The sequence below is a fragment of the Lithobates pipiens genome, unplaced genomic scaffold (assembly GCF_037356315.1).
Source record: "Lithobates pipiens isolate NorthernLeopardFrog02 unplaced genomic scaffold, aLitPip1_a1.2 Scaffold_59, whole genome shotgun sequence".
In the NCBI taxonomy this organism is placed as follows: domain Eukaryota; kingdom Metazoa; phylum Chordata; class Amphibia; order Anura; family Ranidae; genus Lithobates; species Lithobates pipiens.
The window spans coordinates 2,674,023-2,687,021 of NW_027507880.1; the positions used below are offsets into that span (position 1 = coordinate 2,674,023).

The 12,999-nt window shown below is 45.5% G+C and overlaps 2 protein-coding genes across 5 annotated transcripts in view; one reads left to right on the forward strand and one right to left on the reverse strand.

Annotated features, from left to right (window-relative positions):
• LOC143958174 (pulmonary surfactant-associated protein D-like) overlaps positions 1 to 12,999 on the reverse strand; it is a 605,930-nt gene that overhangs the window by 509,861 nt on the left and 83,070 nt on the right. The gene's annotated exons all lie outside the window — the stretch shown is intronic.
• Positions 1 to 12,999, forward strand: part of LOC143958172 (pulmonary surfactant-associated protein A-like) — a 186,743-nt gene that overhangs the window by 163,179 nt on the left and 10,565 nt on the right. For 2 of the 4 annotated variants that reach the window (XM_077467636.1, XM_077467637.1), the window contains one exon: positions 10,431 to 10,514. The exons of the other annotated variants lie outside the window; for them this stretch is intronic. In XM_077467636.1, coding sequence (XP_077323762.1) covers positions 10,431 to 10,514 — 84 coding nt within the window. The remainder of the gene's footprint in view (positions 1 to 10,430; positions 10,515 to 12,999) is intronic. 4 annotated transcript variants of the gene reach the window in all.

Below are 12,999 nucleotides of genomic sequence, written 5' to 3' on the forward strand. Positions count from 1 at the left end.
CCACGTTTGTACATTCAGATAAACTAAAAATTATCTTCAGAACCATAATACATAGTACCATGAGCTGGCGCAAAAGTAGCAAAATATGGTTAGCTATCGACTTGGCCAAATAGTTCCACTTCAATCGAGAATCCAAAATACTATAACAATGCTACTGAATAGAGTTATAAAACAGAATTTGAATACCTCTGGAAAATTTAACCAGAAGACATGTTTCCATTGTGTTTAACAGAGATTAGGAGAATCAGAGAGCCTCAGAAGAGAATTACAGAGAGAATAGGTAGCAGAGAAAGGCTTGGGGTGGGGGGAGGGTAGGGACCTTGGGGGGGGATAAAAGAGATTAGACAAGGCGAAGGGTAAAGGAGGGGTAAAAAGAATAGAAGGAGAAAGGAGAGATTAAGGGTCAACCCCTAGAACCAGAGGGTTCGCCACCATGTAACTTCCAGAAATGTGTATAGGGCCTTTAGGGCAGTATACTGCCCCGACTCAACCTGAAACAATCTCTGCGAATGACGCAGAGTGCCTGAAAACAATCCATGGTTGCCAAGTTCCCAGGAAACTCTCTACTTTTTCATTTGCTTGAGCCCTTGTGTTTTCCATTTCATAAATGTCTACAACTCTGTGGAGCCAATCCTTTACGGATGGAACCAATGAGGACTTCCAGTGTGCTGGAATTAGGGACTTTGCTGCATTCAGTAGGTGCACGGTGAGAGAGTGCTTGTATTTCTTCAGGGACCAGCTGGATATGTGCAACAAGCAGCCAGCAGCATCCAGGGTCAAAGTGGTTTCTGTCATAACTTTGATGAGCTTCCTCACTGCATCCCAAAAGGGAATAATCAGCGGACAATGCCACCAAATGTGCAGTAAGGAACCAACCTCTCTCTGACACCTCCAGCAAATATCGGGGACCTGCGGATTCCATTTATGTAGCTTTTGGGGCGTCAGGTACCATTGTGTCAGCAGTTTAAAGGCCGATTCCTGAATCTTAGTGCTAATTGAGCACTTATGAGCTAAAACACAAGCATTCCTCCACTGCTTTACACTGATTGTTACCTGCAGATCCTCCGACCACCGCCTCCTGGGTCCGTCACCTATTGGCTGTTTAGCCTCCTGCAGCCACTCATAGGCTATCGAGGTAGCCTTGTTAATTTGTGTACCAGAGAGACACACCGACTCAAAGCCTGTCAAGCGCCTAGAGAATGTACCTAGCTTCCCATGTTTTTGGAGATAGCTCCGTACTTGGAGATGAGTCCAGAAAGTCAGTTCGGGCCGTCCTTAATTCCCTTTTCATCTTGGGAAGATCTTTCAACTCCATGTGTGTGTAACAGTCCTTGGCTAATAAGGGTCTATCTCCGTTGGTGGTCTTAAGCTGTGGGTTGCCTAACCCCGGTATGAAGTCTGGGTTGTCTTGAAGTGGGGTCAAGGGCCCTCTGCCTGAAGTAATTTCGGTCTTTTGGGGGAGGTCTTGTATCAGTTTAAGTGTCGTCCCGATTAGCGGGTGTCGCTTCAGGTCATCCGGATATGCCGCCCAGGGGATCCAGGGTGCAAAAGTCAGTGGCATTGAGTTGATTGACATTTCCAACGCAACCCAATCCTTAGTGTCGCCATGGCAGTGCCAATCTATGATTCTCGCTACATGTGAGGCCAGATAGTAATTGCGAAAGTCCGGTATTCCCAGTCCTCCAAGTTCCTTTGACCTAATTAAAGATTCATACTTAATTCTTGGTTTTTTATGCGCCCAGATGAACTTCATGATCATTGAGCGGAGGGCATGAAACCATCGTCTCAGGATCTTGATGGGGAGTGTGCGGATCAAATAAAGAAGCCTGGGAAGAATGGTCATTTTAACGATCGCCGCACGACCAAACCACGAGAAGTTTCCCGTATGCCATCTTGTAAGGTCTTGTTCAACGGACTTAAGTATGGGCGTAAAGTTTTGATCGTAGGCCTGGGAGACCCGTGGAGGCAATCTAATTCCTGAGTAATTCAGGGAGTGGGATTCCCATCTAAAGGGTGAATTGGCTTTCGTCAAGATAAACGTCTGGGTCGGTAATGTCACATTCATGGCCTCACATTTAGTGTAATTTATTTTTAGGTTGGATATGTATCCGTATTGTTTAAAGGCTTTCGTCAAGTTGGGGAGAGACGTGTGTGGGGAGGTCAGAAAAAAAAGCAAGTCGTCTGCATAGGCTGCAACCTTGAACTCCCCGCCCGCCACCCGGAAACCTCCTATGGAAGGATCTAAATTGATCAGCCTGATAAATGGCTCCAGGGTTAAGATAAATAATAGTGGAGACAGCGGACACCCCTGTCTCGTGCCATTAGTAATGCGGACCCTCTCGGAGAGTGTGCCATTTATTTTCAGTTGCGCCGTGGGATCCCGGTATAGAGCCAAGATCCAAGCCAGCATTTTTGTGCCCAAGCCCACATGCCTGCACGCGGCCATCATGTAATCCCACGCCACCCTGTCGAAGGCCTTCTCCGCGTCCGTAGACAGGAGAAGGCCCTCGACAGCGCCCTGTTCCGCCGCATGAATCAAGAGCAAGGACTTGATAACATTATCCTTGGCTTCCCTCCCCGGCATTAAGCCCACCTGTTCCAGGCCTATCAATTTAGCCAGAAATGGTTTTAGTCTTTCCGCCAGAATTTTAGCGAAGATTTTAAAATCTAGGTTTAAAAGCGAGATTGGACGGTAGCTTGCACACTCCGAGGGGTCCTTCCCTTGCTTCGGTAGGACCGTTATAAAGGCCGCGAGCCAGTCTGGTGACGTTTTCTTGGACTGGGGCAAGGAGTTCAAGGCCTTCCCCAGGGGGCCTTCCAAAAGGTCAAGAAAAGTCTTGTAATAGATCGCAGTGTAACTGTCCGGGCCCGGGCTTTTGCCCAGTTTCAGTGCTTTGACAGCCTGTCTAATCTCCTGCACTCCTATTGGTTTTTCTAAAGAATCAGAATCTAAGCTATCAAGGGAGGGGAGACCGCTCTTAGCAAGAAAGTCTGTAATGATCTGGGCTCTGTCGCCTGCCATATCTGGTTGTCTATGTTGTTGTGGAAGGTTATAAAGATTGGAGTAGTATGTATGAAAGTGGCCTGCTATGGCTTCTGTGGTAATGTCCAAAGAGCCATTTGACTGTTTGATACCAAGTATGGCGTTGCTATAGTTCTGCTCTTTGAGGGCTCTGGCTAACGTCCTATCTGTTTTGTTCCCCGACTCGTAATAGATTCTTTTCCTAAAGAATAAGAATCGTTTAGATTTCCTTTCAAAAATCTGCTGGAGCGTTTTCCGCAAGTCCAGCAGTTCCCTGGCCGAGTCTATCGAGAGAGACTGTTTGTGCAGCGTCTCTAATTTGTCAATGCGGTCTGTCAGTGCTAATATTTCTTGTTTCTCCAGCCTTTTACGTTGGGCCCCCATTTTCATCAGCTCACCCCTCAGCGTACACTTATGAGCCTCCCAGATGGTCAGGGGGTCAACATCTGGGGTGTTGTTGTGCGCAAAGAAATCAACGATGGATTCTTTTCATTTAGGCAGTAACGTCTGGTCAGTAAGTACGGAGGAATTCAGTCTCCAGGATTGCGCAGACGGGGGGGAACTGGTCATGGTCAGTGTAAGAGCGATTGGGGCATGGTCCGAGATCGTTTGCAGGCCAATACGGGCGTCAGTCAATTTGGCTAGGTTATTCTGAGATATAAAAAGATAGTCTAATCTAATGTGCTTTTTGTGTGGGATGGAATAGAATGTGTAATCGTGCCCGTTTGGATTACGAAATCTCCATGCATCAACCAGTTGCAGGGATTGTAAGAGCTTTTTGATACTTTGGAGAGTTTTATATCTCACACTGGTTTTGCCCATGGAGGTGTCCAATAGAGGACTCAGTGGTATATTAAAGTCTCCACCCAGAACCAGGCAGCCAGTTGCAAAACCCAATAACTGGTGGACCAAATGCCTGCCAAACGTCAGATGAGCTTTATTGGGGAAGTACACGTTCACTATAGCAATGGGTATTCTGCCATACCTCCCTTTAAGGAATATGTATCGTCCCTCTGTGTCAACCAATTGCTCCGTCAGTTCAAAAGGTGCGTTTTTATGGATTAGAGTTGAAACCCCTTTGGATTTGGCTAGGTTGTTCGTGGAGTGGAAAGCCCTAAGTGAGTCTAGGCACATTATTTGTCTTAAAGTGTGTCTCTTGTAGTAACACAAAATGTGGCTTACCCTTCTTGACTTCTCGTAACAGCGTTGTGCGTTTTTCAGGGATGTTCAATCCCCTTACGTTGTGGGATATCACAGTGGGTGCAACACCCAGGGAGGCATAGGCCATGGCGCGCGCCCAGGAGGCTTGAGGCTCGGAAGACTCTGTGCACGAAAAGAAAAAGCAAAAAGAGAAGTAGAGGTACCAGAGGGTGGCGTTAAAGTGTGGACAAAATATCAGACAATCTTAAGCTATTAAACCAAGAGGTTGACCCAAAGCCCCTAAGGGAATAGAGATCTAAGGCTAGAATAAAAAGAGAACGAGCATTATCACTAGATAGTTCCCTATCTAGCTGCTATGTGGTGACCCTGGGAGAACCAGAGCACCTTGTGGGGGAGAGAAGGAGACGGCAACTCGGAACTTGTATGGGAACCAACACAAATTCCTAAGTACTGTGAATAAGTCTGTTGCTATAGAAAGATCTCCACTCGACACACGGCTCAAATACATAAACTTAGTAAACAAGCACATTAATCAACCCAGAGAGAGCGGAATCCCGTGCCCCACCAAAGTAAGGCGCCTGATCCCGAACTCCACCTGTTTTGTAGAACATATGTAACATTGCAAACATAGTGAACTTAACGAACATCCTAAACATGTAAAACCCTGCAGCAGCCACTGCCTTCCAAGCGTCGTGGCGGCGTTCCATCCCCACCAACATCCCCAGCACCTGTAAATGCATGCCCAACCACATCCCAGATAGACCATGTAGCTTTGAAAGGCAAAGCATTAGACCGCCTCAATATAATAAACTTGTGCTGTTTTTCTGAGGTATAAGCGGTAACCCTCCATGTGGCGCCCCTCCCCAGTCCCATGGAGAACCATCCAGCTTGCCAGATCAGGGTGCCAAGTCGGTGCTCTTTGTGCAGATGGGTAGATGTCGGTTTCTTCTTCGTGTAAAGGAGAAGTCCACTGAGCCGTCTAAGGGGATGTGGTGTTAGGCTTGATGACCCCCGGTGGGAGCTGGAATGGTGTGAAGTCCGCTGGTCATCACTGCAGGGCAATCAAATCAACATAAAAAAGGGCTTACACACTGTCAGATAGCATTGGTCCATCAACTTTCCAGGTTTGCTAAAAGTAACAGAAACAAAAGCTGGCAACGGTGCTGCAGAGTGAACCTCACACTTTAGTCTCCAGACCTATCTCGCTCCAAGGTACCTCTCAGGTTTGGCGTGCAAACTTTCGAGCCTCTAGCTTTTCCATATTTCAGTCTCTTGTTGCTGTGCTTCTCCGGGGTGGAGAATGGTGAGCGAGCTTGGCTTTTGCATTTAGGAGGAAGGGCAAATTCTGCATACCAATCTGGCAGCTCCACAGGCTCCAAGCCCAAATTTGCGCAAAAGTCCGGTAGGTCCAGAGGCGATCGCAGCACATGTTGGTGACCGTTAGCTGATACAATAAGTGCAAAGGGGAAACGCCACGTGTATTTAAAGTCCTTTTCTCTCAGCTGCTCAAGCAGTGGGCGTAAGGCTCTGCGATTCCTAAGAGTGATCTGTGATAAGTCCTGGAACAGCATGATGGTCTCACCATTAAAAACAATCCTGTCATTTCTGCGGGCCCTGCGCATTATGGACTCCTTTAGCTGTAAACTTTGGAGACAGCAAATCACATCCCTGGGAGGTGCATTGTCCAAACCCCTTGGTCTGAGGGCCCTGTGTGCCCGGACAAATTCTATCACTGTGTCCTCTTGTCTATCCAGGAGACTATTGAACACTCTTTGTAGTGTGGGGGCTATTTGGTCAGTGTCCACAGATTCGGGTATACCCCTCACCCTTATATTGTTCCTTCTACCTCTATTATCGAGGTCTTCCAAGTGTCCGTTCATTTCAATAAAAGGCTGTGCATGTGCCGCTGCCACTTCATCCAGTCTATGGAGAGCCTTGTCCCTCTGCTTGCCTGCATGCTCTGTGGCTGCCAGTTTTTCAGTAAGAACCACCAGGTTCGTTTTCAGGTCAGTGATTGTGGCTGAGAAGGTAGATTTAATGTCCGCTGTAAAGCAGGACATGTCCGCATATGTCAGGGGCTGGTTTGACTTAGTTTTCCCCCTACCTGGGGCCTCCGTGGCTGAGTCTGAGTCTCCGCTCTGGTTCACCTCATGGCGGGGTGTCGGCGCCATCTTGGATTTGGCCGTGCTGCTCCTGATGGCGGAGCTGTGTTTAAACAGCTCCGAGATGTTTCTTGCTTCCGCGGGGGTCTGGCCACATCGAGGGCGAGAGGGTGCCGTGCTGCAGTTTTTTTTTACCCGGCATTGATGGCTGTGCGGTGGGTTTTCAGTCCGTAGGGCCGTGTGTCCGACGGAGCTCACCTAGTGTGCTGCCATCCGCGTTGAGCGCCAAGCCACACCCCCCGAGAAGGTTTTATAATAAAGTGTAGGCAAGCCGTCTGGGCCAGGGCTTTTACCCGGTTTAAGCTGTTTAAGGGCGGCTAAGACTTCTTCTTTCGTTATTGGCTTCTCTAAATCTATGGCTACTTCTTCAGAAATACTCCCTGGACAATTGTCGTCCAGAAAATCCGTTATCTTTTTAAGTCTGTCGTGGTGCGTTCCTGCTGAGCGATGGTGAGGGAGGTTATAGAGATTTGAGTAGAATTTTTTAAATTGTTCCACTATTCCAGATGGGGATTCAATCTTATGGCCTTTTGGGTCAACTATGTGATGAATTGTGGACATCGCTCTCCTTTTTTGGATTGCCCTCGCTAAGAATTTTCCTGTTTTGTTGCCAAATTCATAGTAATTTCGTTGCATAAGGATGTATTTCCTTCTGATTGGTATGCTTAATTCTTCCAAGAGATCTAACCTGGCCTTCTGTAGTGTATGTAAAGTGTTTTCCGCTAACGTTCGTTTATGTAGCAATTCTAGTGAATGAATGGTCTTTGACAACTTATCGATTCGGATCCCCTGTCCTTCCGTCTCCTAGCCGTAAGGGAGATAAATTCTCCTCGAATCACACATTTATGTGCCGCCCATCTTGTTAGAGGATGAATCTCAGGGGAGGCATTTTCAGCAAAATAATTTGTTAAGCTAGAGGTTATTGTATGTACTGCCTTCTGGTCACTTAGCAGAGAGTTATCCAATCGCCAAATAAAAGGTTTCGTCGGTCTTGTAGGGAAAGACAGGGTGATCGAAACCGGGTTATGATCAGAGAGCACCATAGGGTCTATGAAAGCAGCAAGCAAGCATTCTAGATCCGTCTGAGAGAGAAAAAAGTAGTCGATCCTCGAGTATTTGTTGTGGGGAGGTGAGTAGTAGGTAAAATCTTTATCAGTCGGGTATAATGTTCTCCACGCGTCATGTAGTGTTAGCGTGGTCAACTGAGATTTTATTGCCCGTAGTGCGCTGTATGCTATCGAAGAGGTGCCATTCGAGGAGTCTAAAGTGGGGGCCATAGCTACATTAAAATCCCCTCCAACCACCAGCGTACCTTGATAAAAGGATGTAAGTTGTTGCATCGTGGATTTAAAGAACGGAACTTGTTGTTGGTTGGGCGCGTAAATGTTAGCTAATGTAATTTTTTTATTAAACAACTCTCCTTTCAGGAAGATATAGCGAGCCTCTTTATCCAACAGCGAGTCCTGCACCTGAAAGGGGCAATTCTTAGAAATGAGGATCGATACCCCCATTGATTTCGCTGAGGCGTTAGTGGCATGAAACACTGTTGGGTAAAGGGAGGAACGTAAGGTAGGTATTTTATTTGTCCTAAAATGTGTTTCCTGTAGAAACACGATATCAGCTTTAGCTTTGCGCAAGAGAAGGAATAGTTGTGATCTTTTTTCCAGAGTATTGAGACCTTTTACGTTAAGCGAATATAGTTTGACCTGAGGGGTTGGAGTGAGAGGGTGTCGATCGTGCATATTGTGAGATTTACGTGTAATACGTTAAACATACCTGGGTTGTGATTCAGAAAAGGGGAGGGTCAGTAAGGGAGGAAAGGAGAGGGAAAAGAAGTAGGGAATTAGGGTTATGCCCTTAGGTGCTCACTATAAGGGTGGAGGACCAGCCTCTCCCTCAGAGTGAAAACGTCTGGGAAAAGTACGGTGTCCGTATAGACAGTGTCGAGCTATCGGCAAGACACTTCCGTCCACACAACCGTGGTGGGGTTGAACCAAATGACTCAGGACGGATAGATTCAATAGACTACATGTGTGACCGAGATCCGGTCCAAAGAAATAATATGAATAAAGGTGCTATCAAGGGAAGCGGGTTAACATTTCCCCTAGGGGTGTGCCTCGTCTCGAAAAATTCTATCCTAACCTAACCTGTACACTCGCTGTCAGCCCGTAAGTTGTTTGAATAAGCCCACAATATAGAAAGGAAGAAAGGATAGTACGTAGTCTTCCACACTTGAGGAGAGCCCACTTATACGAATTTGTAAAAAGGAGTACCATTAACAAACAACAACAGCGATATATTCGTACTATCGAATAAAAGCCAATGAGCAATCTATGTCTAGGGTACACTAAACATCAAATAATGACCTGAGCCTAACATAGATAAGAGGTTTACTAAACTACAAGAATGCGATATGTATGCCCGGGGAGGCAATTCGGACACAGTATTCCGACCATTTAGACTCAGATCGCCACATCACTATCCCACTGAGACAAACAAGGTGTAAGAACAGTTAGTGGCGTAAGTCCTCCTTACTTCCCCGAATGGGCTTGTGTATCGAAATCGAGTCGAATAAAGGGGTAAACATAGATTACGTATCATTGTGTTCAGTAACTACCCCTCCGTACACCATACATGGTCATTTACATAGTAAGGGCATGTACACAGTTCTAATATAATGAAGACACTGTACTAAGGGCAGTACATCGGAGCTGTGTCTCAACAGTAACGTGGCCGTAAGTCGAACAGTGTTACAGAAAACTGTGTAGATGTTAACTGCATTCTTCGAAAACCCTCGGTGATACAGTGGTCTATGGAAAACAGATCATAATCTTAACTACGAATGTGTTAACTAAGTTGATCGTACTCTAAGCCTGTTGTGGGCTGTGTTTTATAGGGGGGAGATCGGTTAGGAATGAAAGAAACCAGTAAACATTTTAGGATCAAATTACTGAAAGCTAATGTCCCTGATGGTGGAGCAGTTTATGGGTGTCCCAATCTTTATTGGACTGGGGAGCAGTTTTGTATGTTCAGTGTACTTTACCAGAGAAGGAAGCTTACCTTCTTTTAAACAATCAGATTTCCTCTTTGTGTTTCCTGAGGATTACCCTAGGGGTACCCTAGGCTGTGTCATGAAGCAGGAGTATAATAAAGATGGCAGCCAAGGCCTCTCACCTCTCAGAGGTCTATCACATGATCTTCCTCTTGTAGGTGTCTGAAACTCTGACTACATGAGCAGGCCAACTCTTGCAGTCACAGGGTGACATCAACAGCTCTCAACACTGTAGCAGTGATCTTGGGCAAAGCAGCAGATGTTCTGGGTTCAGAAGTTCTCTCTTGCAACTCACTGGGTCTTGCAGTCACAGACCTGGATACTGCAACTTTAGCAAGGTCCCAGCTCAGCAAGGATGTGAGAAGCAGTCTTTCACCGATTGTGGTGTACAACCATGGCCTTGTGGGTTCCTCTGCTCTAGTGCGTGGTCCTCTGTGGTCCCTCCAGTGGTGTTGGTCTCTAGCCAGGTGTAGCAGTGTAGTCTTGATTCAGTATTAAGTACTGGTACTCATCAGGGTCACTAGCCTCAGCAGCCCAGCTCTCTCTGGAGACTTTCCTCAGCAGAAACTTTCTGGAACTTTTTCAGAACATCTCAGATATCACTTTTGGGTACAAGGACCCTTCTTCCTATTTTGGTGGTTGTATGCTTCCATTGCTGATGTTAAAGCCTTAGGAACACATGCAGTCCATACAGTAAATGCTCAGATCTTGGGAACCACAAAAGTTAAATGGAATAGTTGGATTTAGTAAAGAGTCATATGGTTGGTAGTCTGAAGTTGTCTATAGGGGTTTTCTGCATTGGGTAATATGGTGGAAATGCTCCTTTGTTTTTGCCATTAGTCAGTTAGAGGCATGTTATTATTTTATGGTGCCCGCTACAAACACTGGAAAACTGGGATGAAAAGTTTCCTCTTAATTCTCAATGTCTCCTGAGCAAAAAAAAAGTAGAAAAATATTCTAATGTTTAGTCTTGAACATAACAATTATTTAACATATAATACATACAAATTGATTGTGTGAACTCTTTTCTTAGATATCGAAAATCTTAAATTGCAAATGACTGTTATGGATTTACGGTTGAGACATCTGCAATCAAACCTTGAGAATAAGGCAAAAGGTTAGCTGGATGCTTTATACGGGGCTACTTTCAGTTGGGTAATGTATATCTTGTATTTTGGGACAATAGGTAGTTGGGTACGCAGAAGAGACAGTTGCTTTGGACACTTCAATAGGGGGAGGAGAGTTGAAAGAATTGGAGGTCCAACCTATGCTGCTGAAGTCCACAGCTCATAGTCGAAATCAGCAGTCTAATGAGCCAATAATGCAAATGCTCAAAATTTGTGTGCCAAGCTTAAATCCCAACTCCAGGAAACCTAAAAGCATTCCCTTGCAGTAGTAAGCAAAAAATCAGTGCATTGGTCTTGTTGAAGTCAGAAGAACTTAGACCACAGAAGCATAGGAGAGTTCTGGCTGCAGGGACCGCTCTAGCAGTGCTTCCACTATTACAGTTTTTTCATTTGGAAAAGATATTGCTAGAAGCAGAAACAAAAACTATATTATGAATAGATTTGAAGTTACTTACGACGAGGCCAAAACTATCTATGCCAGTGGCGGGGGTCAGTTGGCCGTACCTCGGACCCAAGAAGAAAACCAAAGCCATTTTCTCCCTCCGCAAAAAGGTTGAAACGCACACATTTATGGGTATAAACGACTTGCAGCACAAGGGTGACTTTAGAGATCTGTCTGGACAAGTCATTAGATACTTCAACTGGTGTGCAGGTGAACCCAACAACCTTCGTAACGAAGAGCACTGCGTGGAAATGTGGGATGATGGAAGGTAGAATGATGAGAATTGCGCAAGCAAACGTTTTTTCATTTGTGAGTTTTAAATCGGTGCAAATAAGCCAATTTTTTGAACTCATGCACCTCTTTTATCCTTCAAATTCTCCTTTTTAAATTTTTCAAAAACCAAACTTTTAGAATCTACATTCCTTTTTTCTCTTGCGCAACTCCATATACCAAGCATTAAAGTGGTTGTAAATCCTTACATTAACCCAGTGAAGTGACTGGCCTCAGATGATACACAGAGATGAAACAAATCTTCCTACTTAAGTTGCACCTGTTTATCTATGGTCCTATATTCTCTACAGACCTTCAAAGTGCAGAATTTATGCAGCTCGTCTGAGCTTTCAGAAAGCAGGGGTGGAGGGGGAGATGGCAACACACACACACTGCAGTGCTCAGTGAGGGGATCGCTGAGAGCTGATTGGAGGGAAGATACAACCCCCCCTTTACACAGCACACATAAGGCCTCCTTCCTCCCAAAGGTGGGTCCTGCTATTCACCATACCCAGAGCATTGTTCTTTCTTCCTTATGTCCTGCTCCAAAATATTTAAAGAAAGTTTCTCTCTAAACGTGGAGCATGGGTGTCCCAAACTTTATTGGACTGGGGAGCAGTTTTGTATGTTCAGTGTACTTTACCAGAGAAGGAAGCTTACCTTCTTTTAAACAATCAGATTACCTCTTTGTGTTTCCTGGGGATTACCCTAGGGGTCTTCATGCTTCTTGCTTCGCCATTGCTAGATGGATGGGAGTTATTTTTAGTGCCTAATGTCTGAACTTGTAGAGCCATTGATGTTTGGGTTATCTGGGTCCTGGTGGTAATGACCCTTCATGCAGTACCACAATCTCTGACATTAAGGCTAAAGGAAAGGATTTCTTTTGGGCAGCATGTTCAACAGGGCAAATAACAGCAACAATAATAACAAACAATTGTAAACAGAAGAAAATCAGGGTTGAACCAAAACACAATTTGTTAAAAATAAATAAATAATTAAAGCCTCTTAAACAGGGTACCCAAAACTTGATTTGAAGGGGCAAAGTCTATACCTCTTAAGACCTGATCTATGGGGTACCCTAAATGCAGGAAGTCTAGACTCAAGGGCTATAAATCACAGTTCCCCCTAATGACCGATGGTGGCCAGTGGTGGGGTCCAAGGCTATGTTGAAATGCTCTCAATAGAAATTTGGAATTCCAACAGGAAAGGGAGACATATACTCAGAATGAATCCCTGGAGGCTGTGTCATTAAGCAGGAGTATAATAAAGATGGCAGCCAAGGCCTCTGACCTCTCAGAGGTCTGTCACATGATCTTCTTCCTATTGTAGGTGTCTGAAACTCTGACTACATGAGCAGGCCAACTCTTGCAGTCACCAAGGGTGACATCAACAGCTCTCAACACTGTAGCAGTTATCTTGGGCAAAGCAGCAGATGTTCTGGGTTCAGAAGTTCTCTCTTGCAACTCACTGGGTCTTGCAGTCACAGACCTGGATACTGCAACTTTAGCAAGGTCCCACCTCAGCAAGGATGTGAGAAGCAGTCTTTCACCAATTGTGGTGTGCAACCATGGCCTTGTGGGTTCCTCCGCTCCAGGGCATGGTCCTCTGTGGTCCCTCCAGTGGTGTTGGTCTCTAGCCAGGTGTAGCAGTGTAGCCTTGATTCAGTATTAAGTACTGGTACTCATCAGGGTCACTAGCCTCAGCAGCCCAGCTCTTTCTGGAGACTCCTCCGCAGAAACTTTCTGGAACTTTTTCAGAACATC